This window comes from Misgurnus anguillicaudatus, chromosome 4 (assembly GCF_027580225.2).
Source record: "Misgurnus anguillicaudatus chromosome 4, ASM2758022v2, whole genome shotgun sequence".
Taxonomy (NCBI): domain Eukaryota; kingdom Metazoa; phylum Chordata; class Actinopteri; order Cypriniformes; family Cobitidae; genus Misgurnus; species Misgurnus anguillicaudatus.
In genome coordinates this window covers 29,374,533-29,401,886 of record NC_073340.2, presented here as the reverse complement: position 1 = coordinate 29,401,886, position 27,354 = coordinate 29,374,533, and the positions used below count along the sequence as shown (strand labels likewise).

The window sequence follows — 27,354 nt, the reverse complement described above, 5'->3', positions numbered from 1 at the left end:
TATATTGCTTGCCCAGAGACACTGCAATTACATGTAAGTAATAAAATACATGCAAAATGTCTTTTTATAAGATATTTAATAGATTTATCTAGTTTTTAAGAACAAAGTATATTATACATACAACAACATGTCAGTGGTGAAATTTAACAGAAACATTTTACATAAAAAATTACTGCTTAGTGCGTTTATCAGATTTTTACTTTGATATATAATTTCCAAATAAAAAATACATTTTTAAATGTTCGAAAATCGACACTTTTTATTTGATTTGGCTTTATGAATAAATATAAAAATAGAAGAATGGCATTATATAATAATACAGAACGACACAACATACATATGAAGTATGAAATAATAAAAATTACCAATCCGACAAATATGTGGTTTTACTTAGCTTTTTTAATTTCTTCCTTTGTGTGTTTGTTTTGTGTTGTTTGTCGAGGCAAAAGGCCATTTTGACTCTTTTCAAGAGACTGAAGTTATTTGTAATCACCACAAGAGGTCACTATTTCTTTACTTCTCATTGGAGTAATTATAGCCTCAGTATATTACAGCAGTGGTTCTCAAACTGGGGTCCGGGGCCCCCAGGGGGGCCGCGAGATGGTGCCAGGAGCCCCAGTTTTATGACATTTTTATAAAATACATTAATTTATCATGAATTCTGTGAAATTAAACCTAAAAAAATAAGGCACCACTACTTTGTATAATTTAATGTTTTGTTTAATCAAAATGTGAAGTTTTAGAACAGTTTTTTTGTCATACATTTTCTTTGGGGGGCCGCGAAGGAATGCACCGTACACAAAGGGGGAAAAAGTTTGAGAACCACTGTATTACAGTATACTAAATTTTTACTAACTTCAGGTCTGGTGATGTAACTAAATGAGCAGATTGAGGTGTATGCCAATAAAAGAAAAAGGCTTCAGTGGAGATTTCCAAATGTGATTTGCCATAAAATCTTCATAGGATGATAAACTTGTGACTAATGCAGTGACTAAGATTTTCCAAACACCAACATTTAAAATATGCTGAAGGGTTTATGGCCTCTTAAGCAACCCAGCTAAAAATGGTACAGTCATCACGTGCAAAATTATGCAATTATTACTCTGGATATAGTGGATATGTTTTTATTCAACGCTGTAAATACAGATGGTTTGAAACACTGATTGTTGTTGTACTTAAATCTCTAGCGAATTCAAATTATTCAGATACAGTACATCATTCCTCATAATCTCCCATTGATTCTTCCCAACAGATGCTGTAGTTTGGGACCTGTCAGAATTCCACATCATGCTTCCTCTGTGAGTTTGAAGGTTCTTTCTGTCCTATGCAAATCATTGGTGCTCCATTTATTATTATTGCCTGTTATCTGTTGATATGCACCAGTCTAGCATTACAAAGACCAGCTATGTTACAAAATGCAAAGTAAGTGCAATATATCAGAGGTTTACAGAGTAAACCATCCGGAGAACCATGCAGCCAGGACTGCCCGGTGGTGATTGAAACGAAGACCATATACAGGAAGATAGAGTTGGAGGATAGCAGAGATGTGTGTTGTAAGAAAAGGAAGGAAGATAGAGTGACAGAAGAGCGTCAGAAGACAGCAGGGTAACATTTTGGTAACAGCTTCTGCTGTATTTAAAAAAAGCAGTTAGCTTGCAGGCCTGACCTTTAACAGGAAGTGACAACTTCCGCCCTCTACATCAACAACTGCTTTTAAGACAAGTGCGAAGACTCGTTTGATCCTCTTAATGAGCGTATTGATATTGTTTGTATTGTTTTGGAGTGTTGATGCTTTAAATCTGGAGTCTTTCTCATGTAGTCTAATGGTGTATATCTGACACAGCCGTACAGAGAGTGACTAAACATGTTACCAGCCCAAGATGGGGCATCTACACAGGGGGAAAATCTACTGCTCCCCCCTAAAGAGGTTAGTAAATATATCACTATTTAACAACTTTTAAAACGTTACAAATTTTAACTCTTATTTAATCAGAAAGCTTTTAAATGTATGCAATAATTGCAAAGTATGAAAATGTATGAAGCATTGAAAAGTGATACCCTAGTTAATTTTTAAACATTTGAGCTAAAATCTTAAAAAAAAAATGCTGAACATTATATTATTTTTATAATATGATAAAAGTCGTTTAAAATGTATTAAATGCACATTCGTGTGTGTCTCAAAATTGAATTGACTGTATTTTTTGTCACCGTGGATCATACGATCAACATATCAGTTTCTTTTTCACCAATCTTTTGTGGTTGATTTTTGTTTCTGTTTGATACAATATTTATGCTTATCAAACCATAACCATACAATTAATTTTATTTTTGTTTACATACTCAATCATAAACGCAATTTTTCATAAAAGTTTTGTCTTACACACTAACAATGTTGTAAGAAAATGAGGGCGGATCACTGCTGAAATGTCTTTATAGCTGAAAAGGAAATGCAGCAGACAAGACAGATAAAGCATCATGTATTTGCATTTGGTGTGAATAACTTTTAATAACTGATCACAGTTATTTTTTGGTTCGCAAGCCGAATGTTTTATACAATATCTGTCATGCATGAAGACCAGACTGTGTGTTCAACAGCGCAAAAGGAACAGATTGATAAAATGCATAGCTTGTAACTCAAGTTGCTATCTGTCAAATATGTAAATAAGATGATGTGATAATGTAGGTGCCACTCTTACATTTATGAGTAAATACTTAAGTTTTAACCCATGCTGAATAAATATGTTTTTCATGTTGCTTTTTACAATATTAATAATTTGTTGAAGATAATTATTTTCGTACAGTTACTATTAATGTATTCTGTCTGTAGCCTTACACAGAAAGTGCAGGATCCAGTCAGAGACGATCGAGGCAGGTAATGAGTGAGATTTTTCTTTCTTTCTTTCTATCTTTCTTTCTTTCTTTCTTTAAATTAAATTGAATTTTCCTCTCCTCTCAGTTGTCCCCTGCCCGGAAAATGGGAATGACCAGAAAACAAAAGAGCAAAAAGGTATAAAATGCTACTTTCAAAAATATTTTTTTGTCATTTATTATATAATTTTATCTACATTATACTTTAATTGTAAAAAGGTTTTCGAAGACACCGAGAACCCAGAGGAAAGCAAGAGGAAACATAAAGAGAAAGAGGTAACAATAAGTATTTTATGAACATTATTAACATTAATACATTAAAATGATAACTGGGACGATAATGACATCATTGTCCCTGCAGCTGAAGCCACTGTACAAAGAGCTTCTGTACACAATCACACATCGGTTAGGAAAAACCCACACAAAAGAGCAATACAGCGACAAGGATTTAAAGGATTACATTAAAGAGGTAAGCCGGCGTAAAGGTTTCTTAACAGTTTCGGTTGATGTAATGCTAAAACCTGACATTTTGAGTCTCTCACAGGCGTTCTCAATGACAGATGAAGAGCATGATACCTTGAGTGAGAAAGTCCAAAGTTCATTGGTAAGATAATGCAACTGAGAGTTGTTCAATAATTAAAATTATATGTTTATGATGACATACGGTCGAGGAAAAAATGATCCCAAGCTGTCACTGGAGCACTAGCACTTTAACAGGTCCTATATGTACTATATACAGCGTGGAAAATAAGTATTTGACACATCAGCATTTAAGTATACAAGTTGAGTCATAATAAATAAAGCAAAATGACACAGGGAATAAGTATTGAACACACTTTATTAAATACTTTGTAGAAAAGCCTTTGTTGGTGATTACAGCCGCTAGACGCCTCTTCTATGGAGAGACCAGTCGTCTCCATTGCTCAGGAGTAATTCTGGCCCATTCTTTCACACAAAGGTCTTTAAATCTTGAAGGTTCCTTGGGCCTCTTTTATGAACTTTGATCTTCAGTTCTCTTTATAGGTTTTCTATGGGATTTAGGTCAGGTGATTGACTGGGCCATTCAAGTAACTTGATTTTCTTTCTTTGAAACCACTTCATTGATATGAAGTCTGCCAGTCCCCCTTGCTGAAAAGCAGCCCCAATCCATGATGCTTTCACGCCCAAACTTAACTGTTGGTATGGTGTTCTTGGGGTGGTGGGCAGTGCCATTTCTTCTCCAAACATGCGGTGTAGAATGACTGCAAAAAGTTCAATTTTGCTTTCATCTGACCATACTAGAGTCTCCTAATAACCCACAAGCTTCTCCAAATGATCTTTCGCAAACTTTAACTGAGCCTCAACATGCTTTTTGTTCAGCAATGGAGTCTTGCATGGTGAGCGTGCATGGATGTCATGGCGGTTCAGTGCATTGCTTATAGTTTTCTTTGGAACAACAGTATCTGCTGATGCAAGGTCTTCCTGAAGTTCTGCCTACTCCTCGGACAGGGATCTTACGTGGATCATCGTGGCCGGTTTATGGTGAAGTGATGCTCTTTCCATTTCCGGATAATGGCACAGTGCTCACAGGAACATTCAGCATTCTGGAAATGCGCCTATAACCATTCCCATCAAAATGCTTTTCAACAATAAGATTACGAAGATCTTGAGAGAGTTCTTGGCTTTTTTCCATCGTGAAGTTTTTTCTGTGTGCCTCCTGGGTAATGAGAAACCTTTATAGGCCATCAATTAGGACTAAAGCAGCTGATATCAATAAGTACTAATAGGGGGCAGGGTTTCTCTCTCAATATTGACAGATTTCAGGTGATCTCTTGGCTTTCTATGCCATTTTGCACCTTGTTCTCTTCATGTGTTCAATACTTATTCCCTGCGTCATTTCACTTTATTTATTATGACTCAAGTTGTATACTTAAATGCTATGATTTCTTTGTATGAATTTAATATTTGGCTTGATGGCTAAATCTGGTGGAAATTTTGTGTCAATAGCCCACTTAGATATCCCCTTACTGATAAAAATGCTGATGTGTCAAATACTTATTTTCCCTGCTGTATGTATACATTTGGTACCAACGTGTACCTTTGAGGTACTAATAAATGCACTCTTTAGATTCAAAGGTGTACTTTTTGAAACTGTACCGCCCCAGTGACAGCTAGGGACCATTTTAACATATTTTTACTAATGTTGGTGTTTTTAATTTTGTACATGTGAATCTCTCCGTGGTTAGGCCCCAGCCTACTGTCTAATGGTTAACGTGAAGCAAGCCACAGGGATTCTGGGAAAAGATATAAGTGGTATGACTTAATTTCTAATTCCTAGAACAGGACACCGTGCATGCATATTTACTGCTGCATGACTTTGTTTTTAATATACAGACAAGCCCTTGTTATTTAACCTTCTCTTCATTTCTGCTAACAGGATTTAGTGATCCGTACTGTCGGCTGCAGATTGTAAATGAAACTAAGGAGTCTCATGGGGGTGCTTCTTCTCAAAAACCCCAGAAGTCCGTCGTGCGGGACTCGGCTAAGGAGAAGGTGTACCAGACGGCGGTAAAGATTCAGACTCTTAAACCCATCTGGGAGGAAACCTTCCAACTGTAAGCATATGAAACTGACCACTACATTGTTAAAAAATGGACGAAATATGTATCCCAGCTGTCACTGGGGCGGTACCCCTTGAAAAGGTCCTAATATGTATCCATTAGGTACAGATATGTGGTACCAATATATATATTTATAACTCTTCAGGTGCAAAGCTGTACTTTTTCTGAAGGGCACCTTCGCAGTGACAGCTGGTGTACGTTTGGGCATTTTTTCTTACTGTGTATAACATTTCCCCCCCTTTCATCTGACCATCGGTAGACTATGAGTTTGATTGTATTTGTTGTGATTTCTTTATATTTCCTCTTGTACAGGGTGTTTGGCAACTTGTCAACTGGCATCTTTCAGATGGATATGTTGTGAGTGCATAATAATAATATTAATAATATTATTCTGTGAGAAATATACAATTTAAGAAATGTATTTTTTTACTACATAATTCTAATAATCTCCAAAATTTTTGTTTTACAGCGACAAAGACGAGGAGGTTTCACTAGTGCAAAAACTGGATGAGATTCGCGCAAATATTCATGGATTTAAAAGGTTTTTAAGCAACATGTTTACAATTTATTATATAATTTATATTACATGGAAAATCCATTTAACCTTAAATCATCTCTACACAGGATGATAAAAGAAGCAAAGAAAGAAAAGGGCCAGGACGATTTTTTGGGAAATATTGTTCTAAATTTGAAGGTATTTAACATTTCTTTTTTTTTCGAAGGCGCTCGATGCAAAGTTCGTCACAACATGTATGTAGCCCGTCATGTGTGTTGTTCTTTTTTCAAAATATGTGTTCTGCACATCAAGAGATCCTGTGTGCATCACGTGTCTTGTCAAAATAAGTGCCTGCTGCAGACGCGTCCAAAGGGTTTATGATAAAAGAGACAATCACGTTTGCCAGATAGTCGCATAACCTCAATGATGCGTAATCAGAGTTTACTGTTAAAGGTGCAGTGTGTAAATTTTATCAGCATCTAGTGGTGAGGTTGCGAATTGCAAACAACAGCTCAATCCACTGCTCACCCCTCGCTTTTGAAACGCATAGAGAAGCTACAGTAGCCACCACCGGTAAAACAAGTCATCGTCAGAGACAACTTAGTAAAAAAAGGTAAGGGCTTCTGTAGAAACATGGCGGCACAAAATGGTGACCTCCATGTAAGGGGACCCTCTCTGTGTATGTAGATAAAAACGTCTCATTCTAAGGTAATAAAAACATACCGGTTCATTATAAAAAGGTTTTATACACCCCTGATAATCTAGTTTTGTATATTATTTTGCATTTCTGTGAAGAGATTCTTCTAAAAATTACACACCGCACCTTTAAGGGAGTGTCTGGCGTGTATTTTGTGAACGTGAGCATCTCTTTTTATCATAAACGGTTTTGACGCGTGTGCAGCAGGCACTTATTTTGACAAAACATGGGATGCACATGGTTCACATGACGCAGCAAACACATATTTTCAAAACATTCCGAACACTTATTTTGAATTTGCGCCCCTCGGATGACGAGCCGCCACTGCTCACCGGACAAAACATGACTGCATCATTTTGACTTCACACATATTTGAACACACCATAGACTGCTTTTTAATAGATGATTATTTTGTATTTCTGTTACCTTTGTATGTGTTTCAGGACCTGTATTGCACAGAAGACACATGGTATAACCTAGAGCCGCGAACAGTCACATACCCTAACAGAGGACAATGTCATCTTCAACTTAAGTTTATTCATAAGGAGGTAAAACTTTGTCTTGTATGTTAAACTCACTACTTATTTATTTAAAGTGGCTAAAATTGCAGGTGAAGTTTAAACACAAAAATGAAAAATTCCCTTAACCTTATTACACAGGTTAATTCTTCAACCTTCCCTATATTTAAACAATGAAGTGCATTGAATGAATTGTGGGAATGTCCAAAGCATGTCATATTGTTTTCAGTTCATCTTAATTTTTTAAGAAGTGAGCATAAACATCTTATGCAGTTATGCAGTATTGGGGAAAGTTACTTTTAAAAGTAATGCATTACAATATTAAGTTAGTCCCCAAAAAAGTAACTAATTGCTTTAATGGAAAGTAATACTTACCTTACTTTTAAGTTACTTTTGCATTACTTTTTTTACTTGGCTGAGGCTTGATCTCTTTCAGGCCTTGTAGGTGTTTTTTATGACTGAGAAGTTCTGCATTCAGAAAATGCATATTTTTATCGCAAAAATGTCATCTTCGTTTTGTCTTTCCCACAAAGAGTGCGTAATTCTACGTGACTATGCTCAGTTTAATTCCGTACATGTTTTTTTTAATCCAATTAATTAAACTGAAAAGTAACTTGCATTACTTTTTTAAAAAAGTAACTCAAATATCAATGTGTACATTAACAAAGTAATGCGTTACTTTACTCGTCACTTCAAAAAAGTAATATTATTACGTAATGCACGTTACTTGTAATGCATTACCCCCAACACTGTTTGTATGTGTGGTTATTTGTATGTTCAATGTAAAAAACGCACAACATGAATATGATACTGCATTCGATCACTATTGCACGCTTGAGCAAAAATTAGCAATGAATATCATACTGTAGTTGTTTATGCCACACAGAGAGATGAGACCCTGAGTGCTGGGCGAAGTCCTTATGTTAACTATTGCGGCATCCTACAGCAGTTTGTTCAAGCTTATATCTCCAAGCAACAGGTAAATGACAATCTTACATTAAATACCTTATTGTATTATCAATGTATGTTAAAAAGAACACAACTTTCTATTGATTGTGTTGTGTAATTGTGTAAACAGTTTCTTGATAAAAGTGTCTGTTAAAATTACGACATTTCTAGATGTTGCTTAATGAGGCTTAGAAAGTAGCACTAGTTGTGTAACCTATACTTCAGTTCACCACATGAATGTTTGTTTTTGCCTGGGAGTTTGCAGTACACGTATGATTTTGTACATGTTGGTGGAGTATGTACACATATGATGTTTTATAGATCCGTTATTTGAGAATGTCCTTCTTGTACGGCCAGAGGAAATGATGCCATATCCTAGGTTTTCGTGAAGTGCCGCCACTGGTTTGCACTGCATTGATCTGCCTAAAACATTTCATTTTGCTTTATGCCTTTACACATTTGTGCATTTAAATGAATTGGTGGAACTATGTAATGTACAAAATCAAACTTTTTGTGCTATCTATCATTTTAATGCCTTTTTAGGAAAGGTAAAAATTTAAGTTTGTCATAATGGCTGTCACTTAAAATCAGCAAAAATAGATTTTGTAATTATTAATTTAGTATGCTACAGGTTTTGTTTGAAGGAAAACGTTTTCAATATTTTACTATGTTCTTACCTCAAGACGAATGAATACATACCTATTTTTTTTCAATGCGTGCACTTAATCTTTGTAAAGCGTGTCGTGAATGTGTTAGCATTTAGCCTAGCAAACAGGGATGAATTTAGAAGCCACCCATCCCTGTTTGGATCCTAAAGAATGAATGGGGCTAGGCTAAATGCTAACACATTCACGACACGCTGTACAAAGATTAAGTGCACGCATTGATAAAAGATAGATATATATTAATTTGTCTTAGTTAAGGTAAGAACATAGTAAAATATTGAAAAACTGTGGTGTTTTCCTTTAAGGTTAAACTTTTGATATTCCATATTTCCACTTTTTGGAAACTTTGGATTAAATAAAGTGTGTGACATACCAAAAAAAGGTCAAAATATGTACCCAAAGGGTCTGTACCCTTTCAAAAAATACAGGTTTGCACCTAAAAAGTTCATATTATTATCTCAGAGGTACATACTGGTGTCTCAAAGCTACACTAGGGTGGCCATTCGTGCCAGTTCCGCCGGACACGTCCCGAACATGTTTTCGGATGCGTTCTCCAGAAGTCGCGTTGCTCAACCGCATACTTCATTGAGGTTCTCACATTTCAGTTAAAATACATTAGAAGATTAAGATTTATTTCTTTTAAGACATACAACCATTGTAGTTTCATTCTTACTTTGAAATGTAACGGTTGCTTTTCTGAAATTGAACCCGAAATATTAAGCCTTGATGACGTATGCGGTCGACCAACGCGACTTCCGGAGAATGCACCCGAAAACATGTTCGGGACGTGTCCGGCGGAACTGGCACGAATGGCCACCCTAAGCTACACGTTGGTACCAAATCTTTACATATCTGTACCTAATAGTACATATGTCCTTTTTAAAGAGTACTGCCCCAGACTGCTAATTGTGCCCTTTCAGATCACCTTAAAATAACATGGGCAAATGATACTGGAACTGATATATCAAATGAGATTGAAGCAAATTCATACATGCTCCATTAAAGGCGGTACCTTGAAAAGCATGTATTTTGAAAAACATTTTGGAAAAGGGAGTCGGGCTGAGTACCAAAACACACTTGTAGCCAATCAGCAGTAAGGGGCATGTGTACTAACCGATAGTCTCACCCTCAGACGTCACGCCCACAGAATGTTGGCTAAACGTCTGATGTGTATTGTACACTTAACTGGAAATTTCAAAGTCATCTTCTGATTTGTTGAATTTGAACGGATTTCCGGGAGACGCGAGTGTCACGATTTTTTTGTCCCTCGGGAAACAAAGCTCTGAGTAATTATCGTGATCAGCTGAATGCTGCATACGTTTCCTAACGCTTTACTTGGGATTTTGTTAGGAGATAGAGAGTGATGAGACATTGTTAGGCACTTTTGCAACGTTCGCTAAAAATTACTCACTACTTGTTTCGTCTCCCAACTTGTTGCACGCCGGTCTATAATTTTGGGAAGTCTTCCAAGACCCGAAACGTGGCGCTAAACGAAACAAACTGTGATTGGTTGTTTGACATGTCGGTCAAGCTTTGTGGGCAGGCACTGGCCGAAGAAAGCAGCTAAAACACCAGACCTTCAGTATTTTGATACACCCGCTCCACACATAGTATTGAAGGTCTGGCTACGCAAGACTAACTAACCGACATCGTTGCCTGGGTTGCGTATAGGCTATGTGTGGAGCGGCCTATCAAAAAAAGTCCAGATTCTATTGGAGTAGGGGCGTGTTTGTTTCGGTGATTTTAAATGTCAACATTGGCTTTTAGAGATCATGCACCCCGCCTTTAATGCTATATTACAGTTTATATGGTTTAAAGTGTTGCAAAGGCTCTATTCAATTTGATTGTATTTATAAACAGTTTCATTGGACACACGTGATACACGTCTGGATCTGAACCTTACTTCCGGTTTCGTTTTTTTAATGGTCTGACTAGTTGCTAAACTGATCTCTTGAACAAATGCCTTGTCGAAAATAACAAATGTTTTGGTTTCCTAGGTAATCTATGTGTTATGTGTCATTTTTTTGCTTTTATATAAATAAACTACGTTTAAAGTACTTTGTGGTTATTTATTATTAGCGGAGTTTACCGGAAGTTACGTGCGGACTGCGACAGCCGCATGTTTATGTTGTTACTGCTGAAACCGTCTATGTAGCGCTTTTCACAATTGTTTAATTGTTCCAGAGCAGCTTCATATTAATAAAAGCTAGCAAAAACACAGAAAAATCAGTGGACAACAAAAGTAGCATACTAGTGAGAGGAGTATTAATGTAACATATAGAAAAGAGTTCTAAGTTAAAGGATTAGTCCATTTTCTTAAAAGAAAAATCCAGATAATTTACTCACCACCATGTCATCCAAAATGTTGATGTCTTTCTTTGTTCAGTCGAAAGGAAGTTGTGTTTTTTGGGGAAAACATTGCAGAGTTTTTCTGATTTTGATGGACTTTAGTGGAGCCCAGCATTTGGTACTTGACTCAACACTTAACAGTTTTTTTCAACAGAGTTTCAAAGGACTATAAACAATCCCAAACGAGGCACAAGGGTCCCATCCAGCAAAACGACTGTCATTTTTGACCATAAAAATAACAAACATACACTTCTAAAGCACAACTTCTCGTCATGTAGATCCGGTCGTGATGCGCCAGCTGACCCCACGCAATACGTCATGACGTCAAGAGGTCACAGAGGACGAACGCGAAACTCCGCCCCAGTGTTTACAAGCGTCTTGAAAGAGGACCGTTCCTACGTTGTTGTATGTCAACTGTACTAATACTAATTAATGTCTTTGTGTCAGTTTATTGTTTAAAATGGTCCGCAAATGTGCGTTTTATTTATACACGTGACCTCCCTAAGTCACTACGCATTTACGTTAGGTCGCGCTGGACCAGACCTTGACGAAAAGTTGTCGTTTAAAAGTATATATTTTTTATTTTTTTCTTGTCAAAAATGACAATTGTTTCGCTAGATAAGACCCTTATGCCTCGTTTGGGATTGTTTATAGTCCTTTGAAACTAAATGTTGGGCTCTATTAAAGTCCATTAAAATTAGAAAAATCCTGGAATGTTTTCCTCAAAAAACATAATTTCTTCTGGACTGAACAAAGAAAGACATCAACATTTTGGATGACATGGTGGTGAGTAAATTATCTGGATTTTTCTTTTAAGAAAATGGAATATTCCTTTAAGCCAATGTCAGCTGACTCCCTAGGGGTTGAAAAAACTCCTAGGAGAAAAAAACCCTATTTTATGGAAAAAGTCCTTTGGTGAAAAAAAAAACCCTTGAGAGAGAGAACGCTCTTAAAACGTTTGTGTTAAAACAACACATTTTGTGTCTAGTTAAGGACATTTAACACATTTAATGCGTTGCCCCTTACTAGACACATACTGTATCTGTGCTATCTGTGCAACACATTTTGTTGACACATAAACAAAATTGACACATAATGTGTTAAAATAACACATGGGACAAATGCTCTTTAGATTTCTGAGTTTTTGAAGAATATTTAGGTGGTACTCAAAGACTTTTGGAGAATATTAAGCATCCGAAGCACTTTTCTCTTATGTTTGCTATGGCAGTGATCCTAACGGTCTGGAAGTCCACTTTACCACCCAGTTTTCATAAATGGGTGAAACATGAAAATTCTGTCCTCATTTACTTACCATAATTGACGGTAAGTTGATGGTAGTCACTTTCTTCCATAGTGAGAAACAAATATTACCATCATTTATCAAAATGTAGTCTCTGTTTAACAGAATAAAAAATCTCATACAGGTTTAGAACAACATGAGGATGAGTATAGACGGTTTCATTGGAAGCACGTGATACACGTCTGGATCCGAACTTTACTTCGTTTTTTTTAATGCTCTGACTAGTTGCTAAACTGATCTCTTGAACAAATGCCTCGTCGAAAATAACAAATGTTTTGGTTTCCTAGGTAATCTATGTGTTGTTTATTTTGCTTGTTATATAAATAAACTACGTTTAAAGAACTTTGTTGTTATTTATTCTTAGCGGAGTTTACCGGAAGCTACGTGCAGCCGCTTGTTTATGTTGTTACTGCTGAAACGGTCAATATGATGACAACATTTTCATTTTTAGGTAAACTATTTCATAAAGCTTGAAAGTATTTGTTTCTCTAAGATAATTTTTTTCCCAATCTATAGGACAGTAACCCGTGGAAAGGAGAGCTGTGTGGTCAGGGAACCGCGTTACTTGAGTACTACGCCACCCAAAATGACATTTCACCCTTTCTTCAAGATCTGGCGTAAGCGTGTCGCCAACGTTGCGTATTTCACACTTCACATAACAAATCAACACAAATACAATAAACATAAGAAACAGATACAGTTTATGTGCTTGTATCATACCAAAAGTTATAAAACCACAACCTAATCTTTCAGAGTACTATTTAAATGTAACAAGTTGAATAAATGCTGATTGATTTAAATTTGTTTTGGTTATGCGTGGGGTCACACAGGAAATGGGTGGCTTACAGTAAACTTTACCAGAGCCTGGAGGTGGACTCGACTGTACTTTTCAAGCAACTAACCAGTATAGAATATCACTGGGACCAGCAGGAGCTCCCCTACCTGCAGGTTAGTTGTTTATGTGACATTCAGACACTTTTTAAAGTGTGTCTAGGTTGGTTGTAGATGCTCTCAAGCTTTAATGTTGCAACAGTATCACATGATGTGTTAGCACATATATCAGCAGTGTGAGTTGCTATCATTTTATCTACCTCACCGTCATTCTGCGGTAGATTTTGTACAGACTTTACTGGCACATGCACTTTATATATCAGCTTCTAATGAAGTTACAGAGAAACATTTCCGTGCTTTGGTAGGCCTAAATGAGTTAGCATAAAAATTCAAATCTAATATAAAAATTAACAATGTCAAGAGGTTTGTGTGAAGATTCAATTTTAGGGTGGGGTACGGTAAAATTGTAATTTTGCTAAGTAAATGCATGCATGTGTGTTTATCTTTTAACAGAAACAGGAGTTAGGTGATTCCCTGCATGGGTTTCTCCAATATGGGCTCTGCTTAGTGTCCAAATACAGAGACATCTTTGCTCCGACCCCCAAAACAACACCACGGCTACAAACATTGCTTAGGTAACACACCTTTGAATGACAAAAATATCCGGGATTCATTTAAAGTTGTTATCCATGTTGTTAATCTTTTTTGTAGACTTCTTGTGCAGATTTGTAAGACTCGAGCTTTTCAGAACCTCAATCCCGCTCACTTTGACTTACAAGTTGAGGTCACGGATGCTGTTGCTGTAAGTAGCAAAACAATATTATACATTTTTCCAATGATTTGATGTCTAGCTCACATGCCTAAATAAATGTTTTTGCAAATAATGGACGTTTTTGGATATGTAACACTGTTATCCTAATTTCACATGATGCGACAAAGTGACACGTGATTAAAGGGTTGCAGCTTGTTTGATTTCATGCGGCACCACAAGAACCGACAGGCGAATGACATCAAAGTTCCCAAGAGCGATTTGAAAGTAAACTCATCCTTATCATTTCTTGAATATCTCGTGGTACTTTGATGGCATGATGAATATTAATCAAACATGAACGAGAAGAGACTGATAAGACGTTTAAAGTAGAAATATATAACAAATCCCTCGAGTTGCACAAGGAAAGCCATAAAAAGCCATGGGGTATAGTAACCCAAAAGTTGGGTTAAAAAAACAGCATTGGGTCAATTATAACCCAGCGGTGTATTCTGTCCAATATTTACCCAGCATGGCTTAAAAATAATCCAGCCATTTATAGAGTGCCGTAAACGGTCGAGGGAATTTTTATGCTTAAAATAATTATTAATTTTTTTTAAGTGCTGTCTATTTATCCTGAAGGTATTTATTTTCTTTTTCTATCAGACTGGTACTGTAGAGTGGTTCAACATCAAAAAAGGTTTACACCAACCCATGACCAAGGTGAGACCATGTGGATCACATTCTACATTGTTATCTATCTATTACATAAGTTTCGCCCATTTCCACATTTATCTATGAGTTAATTGTTAGTGTTTTTGATAGGATCTGTTAGAGACCATCAGTGCTCTCTCTCGGTTGATTGGAGAAGTGCAAGAAGACATTCGGCTCAGTAAAGATGTCTGGAACAAGGTCTTTGTAAGGTACAAATAAAAATATAAGTTTGCTGGTCCAGTTTCTATTGTAATTCATTGTCTTTTTCAAAGCCCCAATGATTCATTTTGCTATAAATTATAGTTGTAAAGGGGATATATTGTGAAAATTAGACTTTTTTCATGTTTTAGTGCTATAATTGTGTTTGTATCAACCTAGAAAATGTGAAAAGGGTCAACCCAGTAACAGTTTTGGTGAAGCGTTCTCTGCAGAAAAAAATAGGTCATTGAAATCTGGCTCCCCTTGTGATGTCAGAAGGGGATAATACCACCCCTTAATCTGCACTATTTGCATTTAAATGGACACACATTTTTGCTCAAACCTACAAAGAGACAATTTTAAAATGCTGTAATAAATTATCTACCGGTATATGGTATTTTGAGCTAGAACTCTGGAGACACCAAAGTTTTATTGGACATCTTAAAAATGAAATGCCCCCTTTAAAATAAGTTTTAGTTGCTGAGAAACTCATGGTTACAATATCATTGATGAAGCATCAATTCTTGAGCATGTGTTACACTTGGTGACAGCCATATCTGTGCCACTAAATAAACATTTGAAATGAATGAATTGTTGCACATTTGGGATATTTCCAACCCAGCGTTGGGTTAAATCAACCCAGAAGATGTTTATATTTAACTAACAACCCAGCATTTGGAATTTTTACAATTCAGCATGGGTTAAATTACAACCCAACAGGTTGGTTTCATCCCTTTTGACCCAACTGCTGATTTGGTGTAATTTTTGATTGAACGCCAATTCTATTGTTACTGATAAAGTCTTGACTTTATGACTTTCTTTATCATTTGTTCTGTTCCTTTTCGTGTTTCAGTGCTGTGAACTTGGATGTTTTCACTGTGGTTTACCAAAAGCTGGACTCGCTGGTAAGAATCAGGCAAATACTGTACATAATCTGATGCATTATGTCTTTCTCTATGAGAGTTATATTTATTCGGTGAGCTTGTGTTTGTATGTACAGTTGGCAGATGAGTTACGAACGACTCTCTCTCAGCTTGAGAATCAAATGGACCAGTCGCTGGCAAACAGCTTGTATTCGGTTTATCTGACTTTAAAATCTATCCTCGAAGAGAAAGCCTACCTACAAAAAAGGTCAGATGCTCACGATAATCTTGCATTGAGTCCAAATGCATTTTAAGCAAAGAAAAAAGCAGCGTTGACCAGTTACTGTATATAAAACCATACTATATTGTTTTTTTTATAAATGCAGTATCATGACCTCATATTATTGACTGTTGTACATGAAATATTTGTAGTGTGGCTTATAAATATATTGAAAGTAATAGTGATTAAATGTCTTTTTTTAGAGGGAAGTCACTGCATCTCACAGGTTTCCATGAGGATTTTAGAGATGCTCTTCCATACTGGTTAAACAAAGCCTTTAGCACCACAATGGAGAGAGTTGAAAAGGCTGTACAGGTGGATTCGGTAAGTCTATTAAATTTTCAGTCCCCCAACAGCACCTATACCCCCTCTACAGCTTTTTGGCTGCATTCTAGGATTTTAAATGAATTTCTTTCATAAGCCTGTAATTCCTTAATGCACAAAATTAACTTTCGCTCTGTTTTTGCTTATGAGCATCCTGGTTTCTTTGGAATTTCGCAAGTCGTTTCTTGTTGATTTTAAGATGACGAAATACTACCCAGCAAGCACTAGACGCCATTTCACCATCTGGGTTAACTAAAGAACCGATGCAGTCTGGCTATGAGTAATCCACTTCTAGCCAAAATAAACTAGAACTGTAAGAGAGTTCAGTGGAGGTTACAGTGTTGCTTGCAGCTGGTTCCCAGTAACTTACTGTACATTTTAATTTGTTAAAATTTTGTTCAAAGTTAATTAAATATTAAATATTAACAAGTCTTTATCTTTGCAGAATAAAACTATAAAATAACATCTTCATGCAAACCATTCTGGGAACTAGAAATCATCATCAACCTTTTTCTGTTTTTTGCTTCAGATTTTGTTTCCCAGAATGCTTTGCTTGATGCTGTTGATGTCTGACAAAGACTTGGAAATGTTTAAAGTTTATTTAACCTTGAACAAAATGTTGCCAGTAAATAACATAAATTTAAATCTACGGTAAGTTACTGGCAACCAGCTGCAAGTAACACTGTAATTTCTACAGAATTTTTTACAGGGACATGTTAAGATATTTCATCATGCAAGCAAAGTCAACAGCAATTACAAGGTGTTTGGTTTCACTTTCTTTTTAGCTATGGTTCGACATCTTTTGAATTTTCACTGACAGCCCAAATTTTGCCTTGTTTTAGCCTGCACTGTTAAAAAAATACATTGTTGCACTTACATTTTTAAGTTTAGTCAACTTGAATGTACAATTAATTTCAACTCTCTTGACTACACTGTAAAAATTCCTTGATGCACTTACATTTTTTAGGTTTAAACAACTTGAATTAACAAGTCATTTCAACTTTCTTGACTAGTGCGAAGTTTGTATAAAAAAATAAATAAAGTAGAATCGGCTTTAGTTAGAAGTTGCTATAGACAGTTTCAGCAGTAACAACATAAACAAGGGGGTTTTGTTGTCAACAACACGTAACTTCCGGTAAACTCCGCTAATAATAAATAACAACAAAGTCCTTTTAAAGTAGTTTATTTATCCACCTGTATTTTGACGTAAATGTGGGCGCCGCCATCTTTGAGCTTTCTTGTTTATGACTTCCGGTGAGCCACTAAAGCTAATGGTAGTCTATTGCGAAGGACACAAGTGTGCCGTTTTGACTGGCTGTTTAATGTTTATTATGAAATCAAAGAAGACCGACAGAATTTGTGCTGTTAGAGGTTGCCATACTATTTCTAAAAAAACATTTGTTTTAACCATAATTTATGCACAAGAACTGAATGTGTATTTGGCGCACATGCACTCATGATCTGTATTTACAAATTCATCCAGTAAAACCTTTCAACGAAAAACTGCCAGTAAACAATAAATATAATTGTTTAAAAACAACTAATATTAAGCGGATAAAAATATGCTGATTTGTTTATTCTGCTATTATATATTATTACAAAAATGCAATTTCAGTCCAGAATATATACAACATAATCTGCTTAGCTAATGTTTATAATAGTTTGTTATGTGTTTGCGCGTACTTTTGTTATGTTTTAAATACTTTAAAAAGTAAGCAAATTATTTCATAAGCTCATGTCTCCACTTAGTGCGTAAGAAGCGATGTAATAATATTTTCATGAAACGAAAACAATACTCAATACATGTAGTAGTTTAATATATTTATTATGTTTGTTCAAATAACTTACAATGTGTTGAATGAGAAAGATACTGCTGACTGTGTCAGACTGCGTGAAGCTTGACGTGTCGCAATTAAAAATTGCCTTTAAAAAAACTCACACCAGAAGGACAGTTGTGACATTTTAAACCAGCCCCTGAAAAGGTTTAAAAAACGAAGTATTGGTAAATTCCATGTACAAACACTCGACTGACTTTTTCATTGTAAAGATACTGGTATTTCTCTGTGCTTTTATATTTGCGCATTGAAGACCCGTCACCTACGATCATCAACAACACAAAATGATTGAATATATTTTCATATATCAAGCCACTTTTTAATTTCATCCTCACACTGGTTCATACATGGTAGGTGTAGTAAATATTAACGGTTTAAATCATGTTTTATGTGTGCTCCCACTACACTGTTTTCTACCGGCTGGCTATTGAACCAGAAGTCTCACACGAAGGGAAATACATCACATCACTTAATCCGCGTTCCAGAAAAATATGGATATAACAAGCAAAATAAACAACACATAGATTACCTAGGAAACTGAAACATTTGTTATTTTCGATGAGGTATTTGTTCAAGAGTTCAGTTTAGCAACTAGTCAGACCATTAAAAAACTGAAACTGGAAGTAAAGTTCCGACCAGACACGTAATCGCGTCACCACTCGTGCGTCTGATGAAACGTCTAAAAATGATAAAAATTACGTTGCAATAACTTGAAATGACTTATTAATTGAAATTGTATAAACTCAAACATTTAAGTGCAACAAGAAATTCTTACAGTGTAGTAAGAAGTTGCTATAAATGTAAAAAATTAAGTTGAATTAGCTTAAATAATTTTAATGTTATTTTATAATTTATAGCAACTCCTTACTAGTCAATAAAGTTGAAACTTATTGTAATTTCTGTAAAAACTTAAAAATTTAAGTGCAACAAGAGAATTTTTGAATTGTAGACATCTAGGCTGTGTTAGGCAGTTTTTAGATGTTTTTTAAACGCAAAATTGCTTGCTGGATAATGAAGAAATGCTAATACAAGAATTACTTTTAATATTTATTGTCAATGTTCCTAAGCCTGCATATTTGAAGTGTTGCAGTCATTTTTAAGGACACGTTTTGCGCCCATGCAAAGTACTATAAGCAGCTGTTTGCTATCCACCGTTTTTGCAGTTGCTTCCACTTCAGACCGGATCGGTACCCATCAAGCACAGCTCTTCTGCGGTGGACATCGCAGCATGCCTGCATCCCATTGTACACCTGTGGGAACAGTTAAGCTGGCCTGACCCAGAAGAGGCCTTCATGCTCATGGTCAAACTCACTGAGGTGGGTATGCATTTACATATATGTCTATTCAATCCACTGTATACATTTTATTATGAGTATGTGTGTCCCTGGTATCAAACAACCCATGATGTTTGCATTGCTAACACGAATCTCTACCAGTTACGCTACAGGAACGCTTATGGCTAATCTGTTTATGGAATATATTAGTGCACATTATGAGGTTTAAAAAGTGCAAACTCACAATTTTATATCTCTGTCTGTGGCAGGATGTGTGTAAGATCGCTTCCACATACTGTCAGATGCTGAAAGCACGTGTGAAGGAGCTCTCTGTGGATTCAGATCATGGCAGTGCTATAAACATGGTGAGCTGGTGATGAGATATTCAATGCAATTTCTTATGTGTCTCGTTTAATGTCCAGTCTTTGTTTTTATGACCATCTGTGTGTTGTTTTATTAATACTGCATCCAGCTCTGTGTTGTGGTGAACGATCTGGAGCATCTGCACACCATTTTGACCCGTCTGCCGCAGCAGCTGAACTGGGAGGGACTTCGTAAAACTACGCAACACGTGATTGGAGAAACTCAGTTCAACAACACGCTTCGATCCCAGCTGCAACACACGCAGTCCGCCCTCAATCGAGAGATCCGCTCTGCGGTCGACACGCTCGGGAAGAAGGTATCATAATCGTGATGACATCACCAGGCTTCTACGAAACATTACAGCCGTCTATGAAGGTTATCTTACGTTAGATTTTGTATTTTCATCACTTAGCTAAAGAGAGACATAGAGACACATGTTCGCAACATGGCTTCACGTCAGAGACTGCCATCCAGAACTACAGAGGAAGTAAGATATATACTCAGCTTAAAGGGATAGTTCACCTAAAAATTGTGTCATCATTTACTCACTCTCGTGTCCTTCATGTTCATCAGAACAAAGAAATTCATGCAGGTTTGTAACAACAAATGATTACAGAATTGTGATTTTTGGGTGAACTATGCCTTTAATAGCATCGCATGGTTTTTTTCCTAAAATACTGCTTATAAATCTCTAAAAGTGTATACAATCCTCTTTTTTATGCAGGCTGTGGTTCCTTTAATGAAATATCTGGAGACAGAACTCAAGTACATGCATGAGAATTTGGTTCAAGAAAATTTCAACAGGTATCCTAATAATTTTTGCACACAGTTTTTGTTAGCATGACTCTATCTTTATTGCTGTATTTTTGTACACGTGTCTGGCTATATTCGAAGCATTATATGAAGACACAGAGTGGAAGTATTTATGTATAGATGCCATCCCACACAGAGGAAAATGTTATTGCTCCGATTTTGCTAATTTATAGTTTAGGAGATTTGAGAGTTTAAAGTTGGGGTTCATTTAGGAATTAGCTTAGGGTGGCCATACGTGCCATTTTCACCAGACACATCCTTGCCAGGATTTCAGGTGCATCCTCCGCAAGTCGCATTGGTTGACCGCATATGTCATCAAGGTTTAATAGTTACATTTCAAGGTAATAATGAAACTACAATGATTGTATGTCTTAAGAGAAATAAATCTTTATTTTATAATGTATTTAACTTAAATGTGATAATCTCAATGACGTATGCGGTCGACCAATGCAAAAATGGCATGTATGACCAATCTAGCTTAGTCTTATATGTTTCTCCTAAAATAGTGTAGAAAAATTGTTGAAATGCATTAAAAGTATGGAGCTGTAAAATGTATGTTGATTCTTGATAGATACAGTAAAATAATCAGGATTTGGATTAATTCGATGAGATTAGTTTGCGCTTATATTGACATCTTCAATAGTATTGAATTTTGATTGCAGAACTCGCAATTTTGAGCTCAGTTTGTGATATTATAAAACTCTAATGGAGACATTTGTTAGATCTCATATGTAAAAAATATATATTTTTAAATATATTTCAAAATATATAAAATATATTGGTGAAAAATATATCACCAATATATTTTTTGGCCATTTTTTGTATATTTTAAAATATATTTAAAAAAAATAATTAAATTTTAAACATTAAAAATATATTTAGCCCTCCATATATTTTAATCCAAGGACATATATTCACTTAGCACGGTCGCAATGGAAAGAAACTTTGTTACGAACCTGTAAACATAAGTTTTTTCATAAGGTTAACATTTAATTTAATTTTCAATGTCAAAAATATAATAAAATTAACTTGTATTTAGCATATATTTAAAATATTAAATACATTTTGGAAAATAATACATTTTTGCCATATGGGATGTACAATTAAAAATTTATTGAAATACATACATTTTTAAATATATGTTGATATTTAAAAGTTAAAACTAAATATATTTCCAAATTCAAAAATATATTCAGTTGAGCATTACTTCTACAAAATGTATTCAGCATATATTTAAAATATATTTTTGGCCAGAGAAATGTATTTTTTTGCCATGTGGGATTTCTGGGTTTTTTTCTCAGGAGAAATATCTGAGACGCAGGAGACGTTTCCATTTGCTCTTCATTTAGTCTCATTGATGTCTATTGCGATATTAAAGAAGAGATCTCATTGTGATTTTTCTGTCTTATGGTACATTCTCTCTTTCTTTTTTAGTCTTCTTATGCCACTGTGGGTGAACTCTGTTAAGATTCTGCTTCAGATATCACAGCAAGAAGACAGCAATCTGGTTTACTTCCAGAGGTTAATGTACACACTGCAGGTCATTCATCTGTTCGTCAAACTTAATGCGAAAATTAAAATTACCCCATTATTTACTCACCCTCAAGCCATTCGAGATACATACAAGCCAGGTTTCCATCAACCTGATTTTATGTGCATTTTTAAGTATCGAATAATGGAAACCACAAATTTCAAATAAAAATCCCTTAATTAGCAAAAAAAGTTTTCATGCTCGCTTGGGGTGGTTTTTGACCTTAAAGGGACACTCCACTTTTTTTTTAAATATGCTAATTTTCCTGCTCCACTAGAGTTAAACATTTGATTTTTACTGTTTTGTAATCCATTCAGCTGATCTTCGGGATTGGCAGTACCACTTTTAGCATAGCTTAGCACAATCCATTGAATCTGATTAGACCATTAGCATCACGCCTAAAATAAAAAAAATCCCTTCATTAGTTACATCATCTACCAAGACCGATGGGAAATTAAAAGTTGCGATTTTCTAGGCCGATAGGGCTAAGAATTATACTCTCATTTCGGCGTAATAATCAAGGCATTGCTGCCGTAACATGGCTGCAGCAGGCGCAATGATATTACGCAGTGCCTGAAATAGTCCCCTGCTATTAAAAGTTACTAGGGGGACTATTTTCAGCTGGGGTAATGTAATCATGGGGTAATGTTCATTATACGCCAGAGTATTCCTTTCCAAAAATTATAATTTTGTCATTATATTCACCTGCAAGATGCTCCAAATCTGTATAAAATTATTTTTGCTGAGCACAAAGAGCTGGAAATATACTATGGAAGTCAATGGTGCTCAACAACTATTTGGTTACAAAATATCTTCATTTGTGTTCATCAGAACGAAATACATACAGGTTTGTAACAACTTGAGGGTGAGTTAATGATGACATAATGTTTATTTTTAGGTGAACTCTACCTTTAAGTAAACATTGATTTACAGTTTTGGGGTAATTGTACTAACCCCGAGCTTTGTTTTCTTGCAGTGTTTGGAGCAGTGTTTTCATGCTGAAGGGAATGGACTTCCTCTAGAGACACTACATACCGATGAATATAAGGTCAGTTTTTCTACTTTTTGCAGATTTTTGTCATTCTCCGTCACCCACTTAAAATTTTCCTCATTTATTGTTTTTCTCAGACACTGCGGACACATCTAACGCAAAACTCTATGACCTGCAATCAGCTGATAGAGAAATTCTTTGAAAGACAAGTCTGGGAGCAGGTAAGATACAGGAAACGACCTGCAAGCGCTCGCATACACGTACGTGTCACTAAAATGTTTTCATGTGCGTTTTCAACAGAAAGTTTTTACCGGAGAAAAATACGGAGCCGTCACTCTCATCACAGCTTACAGACGCTCCGAGCAGAAACTGCAAGTTGAGGTTCTCAATGCTGTTAACCTTATTCCTCTCGACTCCAATGGTGAGTTTGTCATTGTTGCAAACTGAAAGACAACTTAACAATATTATTAAAGGAAAACCTGATGAATTTTGCATGATCATACAGAAAATATCCCTACATTTCACGTGTGATCTCATGGGTTTTCAGAGGGGATTATACATGGGATTCAAATTAAATCCCAGCAAGCGATAGTTGCCATTTCCCCGTCTAAGTTAACTATAGACCCGATATAGTCTGACTATGAGTAACCCATGACTAGCCAAAATAAACTTGAATTTGGTTACATGTCATTTTTGCCAAAATAACTTGCGAGATGTATGATAAACAATCATGGAAGTAAAATCAACAGTATTAATTTAATGTCTGTGTTTGGTTTTATTTATTTTATTTTATTTATTTTTGGACTATGGTTAGACATTTATTATGCTCAAATTTCCCCTTGTTTCAGCTTAGACATGTGAGCTGTGTTTCATACGACTGTTAGACTCAATATAATCTCATGTAAAGTCGTGTTATAGTCACACAAAATTTGATACATTTATTCCATGGCACAAAATTTCGCTTTTTTTTACGTGCCTTGAGCACGAATCTCTTTTTCGTGACACACACACACATTTCCATAATTAGTTTCTCGTGTCCGTGGCACGACTTTCTTTTTCATGTCATTTTATGTATTGTTTTCTCCTTTTTTCCCCTTATTTTAAATCATTGTCGCTTGGGGTTAGATTTGGGGTTTGGGTTAGGATGTGCTTTTATGTATTAGTTTCTGCATGTTTTTCTTCTGCTTTTAAAACTATTCTTGCCTGGAGTTGGGGTATGGGTCAGGATAAAAATGTAACAGAAAGTGATTCTAACCCCAACCCCAAGTGACAATGGTAAGAAAATAGGAAAAACAATGAGAAAACAATACATAAAATGAAATGAAATATTTGCCTGTAAAATAATGTAAAAAGTGCTACATTTAGACTGCATTGATACCTTGTGCATTCAGATAGCATTTTTTACAATGTCAATCTTGTGGCTTTATGATCACCTTACTGATCGTGCATTGCAAATAGTCATGTAATTCTTTATATTTGTGTGTCACAAAATTAAAAAAATGCATAAATTCCATATTTAAATATATATGATTTATATTTGACTATGATCCTTACTCATTGTAACAAACTGGCCTGTCTTGTACTTTACAGGTTCCAGTGATCCTTTCGTTCAGCTGTCTCTAGAACCAAAGCACGTGTTCCCCGAGGTAGAGACGCGTTCAACCAAGATCAAGGATTGTGATCTCAACCCATTGTTTGAAGAGTCCTTCGAATTGTGCGTACACATACAGAACTTACTCTGCAATTTTATACACCTAATGTCATACAAAGCTTTTTTAAACAATGCAATACTATGCAGCATGCAATATAGAGCCTATATATGACCCTGGACCACATAACCAGCTATAAGGGTAAATTTAAATTGAGATTTAGGGCAAAAAATCTAAATATTGAGAGAATCGCCTTTAAAGTTGTCCAAATATAGTCCTTAGCAACTGCATCCACTAAAAAATGTTTTATTATTATTTACGGTATATATCTTCATGGAAATTCATGAATCTTTACTTAATATCCTAACGATTTTTGGCAAAAAAGAAAAATAATAATTTGGACCCATACAATATACGTTTGGCTTTTGCTACAACTATACCTCTGTGACTTAAGACTTTGTGGTCCAGGGTCACATATAATTATAATGTGCTTTAATATCTGTTTTTTTCTGTGGTTGTAATGCTATTTCTCACCTCTGGGGGGCACAGTCTCATTTCATTAGAACAGTGTCAGTCTCCAGGAGCTTGTCTGATGGTGACCGTGCTGGACCATGACACTTTGAGAAGTGATGATTTTGAAGGAGAAGCGTTCCTCTCTCTTAAGGCGGTGCCAGGAGTTGGGGGAGGAGACAATAATCCTAAACCTGCGCAGATACGCCTGCCTCTGATGCATCCTAAACCCAACAGTATGTCACTTTCTGTTATTCATTAAATAGAATGATGACAAACAGTCCATGTCAGTGGTTCCCAAACTTCTTCGGTGTGTTTTCGGCCCCCTTTGTGTACAGCACATCGTTTTGTGCACCCCCCCCAAAAAAGAAAATGTATGACACAAAACGTTCTACAACAGAGGTCTTCAACCTTTTTTAGGCCAGGGGCCTCTTAATGGATAGAGAGGTGGAGCAGGGACCCCCAGTACATGTATCAAATTAGTTTATGGATTAACATACTTTTTATGACGGTTACATTACAAAGATATTATAACCAAGACATTAAAACATATAAAATTTTAAATGTACTATATTAAAATGAATGCTCCCCATTTTTATCAAGTTTTATATAACTTTATATGGAAACCATCATTTCAGTCAAGTTTTTTTTTTCATTTCTATTATTAGACTTCTAATGAATTTTTGTTGGATGACTAATTTCATTCAAAATAATAATTCATTTAAACAATATTTGAAGGCCCCCCAGTAATACCACCACAGACCCCCAAGGGGCCCCGGACCCCCTGTTGAAGACCCATGTTCTACAACTTAACATTTGAATTAAACAAAACATATTAAATTATACAATGTTGGTTAGTAGCCTTATTATTCCGAAGAAATTATGAAAAATAAATTTATTTCATAAAATGTCATAAAACTGGGGGTCCCCTGGCACCATCTCACTGCCCCCAGTTTGAGAACCACTGCTTAATGTGACACCTACAGTGCTTAAAGATGCAGTATGATCTTATGCCAGGTTTTTCTTTAAGGTGAAAACATCTTGAAGTTACTTCAGGCCAGGAAAGGCGAGCGAGAGGCTCAGGCCTTTGTCAAACTGCGCAGACAGAGAGAAAAGAAGTCTCAAGAAACCTAAGAAGACCATTATTTTAAGAAGATGAAATTCAAATCTGTCTAAAAGGGAGCAACATGCTGATGTATTTTATCTAAAAATTAAATGTTTTAAAAATCATAATGAACTTGACTTTGTGTCAAAGAGAAAACAAATATATAATATATATGTATGTATAATATATAATGACAAAAGAGTGACAGTAAGGGTTGGTAAAGAATGAAATTAAATGTGTTGACTATTTTAAATTATACAAGCACGGAAATTTTAGCTTTTTATATTTTACTTTGTTATATTGTTATTGTAGAGTGACAGTATTTTAAATGCTTCTTATTAAAACCACAACCATTCATCCAAAAATATACATTTATTGTCCTTTATAAAATCCAAAACACTGTGTATGAACAAATCCGAGCAGGTCACATCTGAAATCACAGAACGTCATCAGCTGACACTCCCATATAACTTGACCTTCAAACTGAATTCAATCCAAATGAATCTGAACGCATTGGAGTCGCCCGTCTTCAGAAAGCTTTAGCTTATCGTCGCTCTTGTGTGTTTGGTGATCAGTGCACGTGAATTCACCTCTCTGCTATTAACACCTGGGCACACGAATGTCTCGAAATGATGGAAAAGCTGCAGTTGGGAAATGTGCTGTTGGTTTAGTTAACAGGTAAAATGACTTGTTGCTTTAAATAAAATGTGCACATTAAAAGAATTACTTTTTTAAAAAAGTATCTAATTTGAAAACAAAAACCTGAGAATAAAAAGCTGAGAAACCAGATTTTGTTTTCATTTCTGCACTGTTTCCGTCTATTTCCGGAGAGACCACTGGAGTTTCTCCTTAAAAAAAAATCCTATAAAACTTATGGTAAATTT

General features: G+C 35.7%; 1 protein-coding gene across 2 annotated transcripts; it reads left to right on the top strand.

Moving 5' to 3' along the window:
* The first annotated feature begins 18 nt into the window (after positions 1–18).
* Positions 19–27,259, top strand: unc13d (unc-13 homolog D (C. elegans)). 2 transcript variants are annotated; one of them, XM_055177016.2, is made up of 36 exons: positions 19–33; positions 1,253–1,298; positions 1,844–1,927; positions 2,828–2,872; positions 2,957–3,007; positions 3,088–3,144; positions 3,230–3,337; positions 3,413–3,472; positions 5,094–5,160; positions 5,285–5,462; positions 5,781–5,825; positions 5,938–6,009; positions 6,093–6,162; positions 7,105–7,209; positions 8,066–8,158; positions 12,958–13,058; positions 13,272–13,389; positions 13,786–13,907; positions 13,984–14,074; positions 14,687–14,743; positions 14,846–14,943; positions 15,786–15,837; positions 15,933–16,063; positions 16,279–16,399; positions 19,398–19,550; positions 19,778–19,873; positions 19,981–20,187; positions 20,284–20,358; positions 20,596–20,675; positions 22,119–22,224; positions 23,192–23,263; positions 23,344–23,427; positions 23,507–23,627; positions 24,797–24,920; positions 25,405–25,601; positions 26,396–27,259. In XM_055177016.2, the coding sequence occupies exons 3-36, from the start codon at positions 1,865–1,867 to the stop codon at positions 26,497–26,499; spliced, it is 3,324 nt and encodes a 1,107-aa protein (XP_055032991.2). In that variant the 5' UTR covers positions 19–33; positions 1,253–1,298; positions 1,844–1,864; the 3' UTR covers positions 26,500–27,259. The 2 variants fall into 2 exon arrangements, with proteins under 2 accessions (XP_055032991.2, XP_055032990.2); XM_055177015.2 differs by lacking the exons at positions 19–33; positions 1,253–1,298 and adding an exon at positions 1,566–1,722.
* The last annotated feature ends 95 nt before the right edge of the window (positions 27,260–27,354 follow it).

Bases quoted from the DNA above. Each gene is read 5' to 3' on its own strand.
- unc13d (XM_055177016.2), top strand. From the start codon at position 1,865: ATGTTACCAGCCCAAGATGGGGCATCTACACAGGGGGAAAATCTACTG. The intron at 5,463-5,780 runs GTAAGCATATGA...CCTCTTGTACAG, and splicing joins TGGGAGGAAACCTTCCAACT to GGTGTTTGGCAACTTGTCAA. The intron at 19,874-19,980 runs GTGAGCTGGTGA...TACTGCATCCAG, and splicing joins ATGGCAGTGCTATAAACATG to CTCTGTGTTGTGGTGAACGA.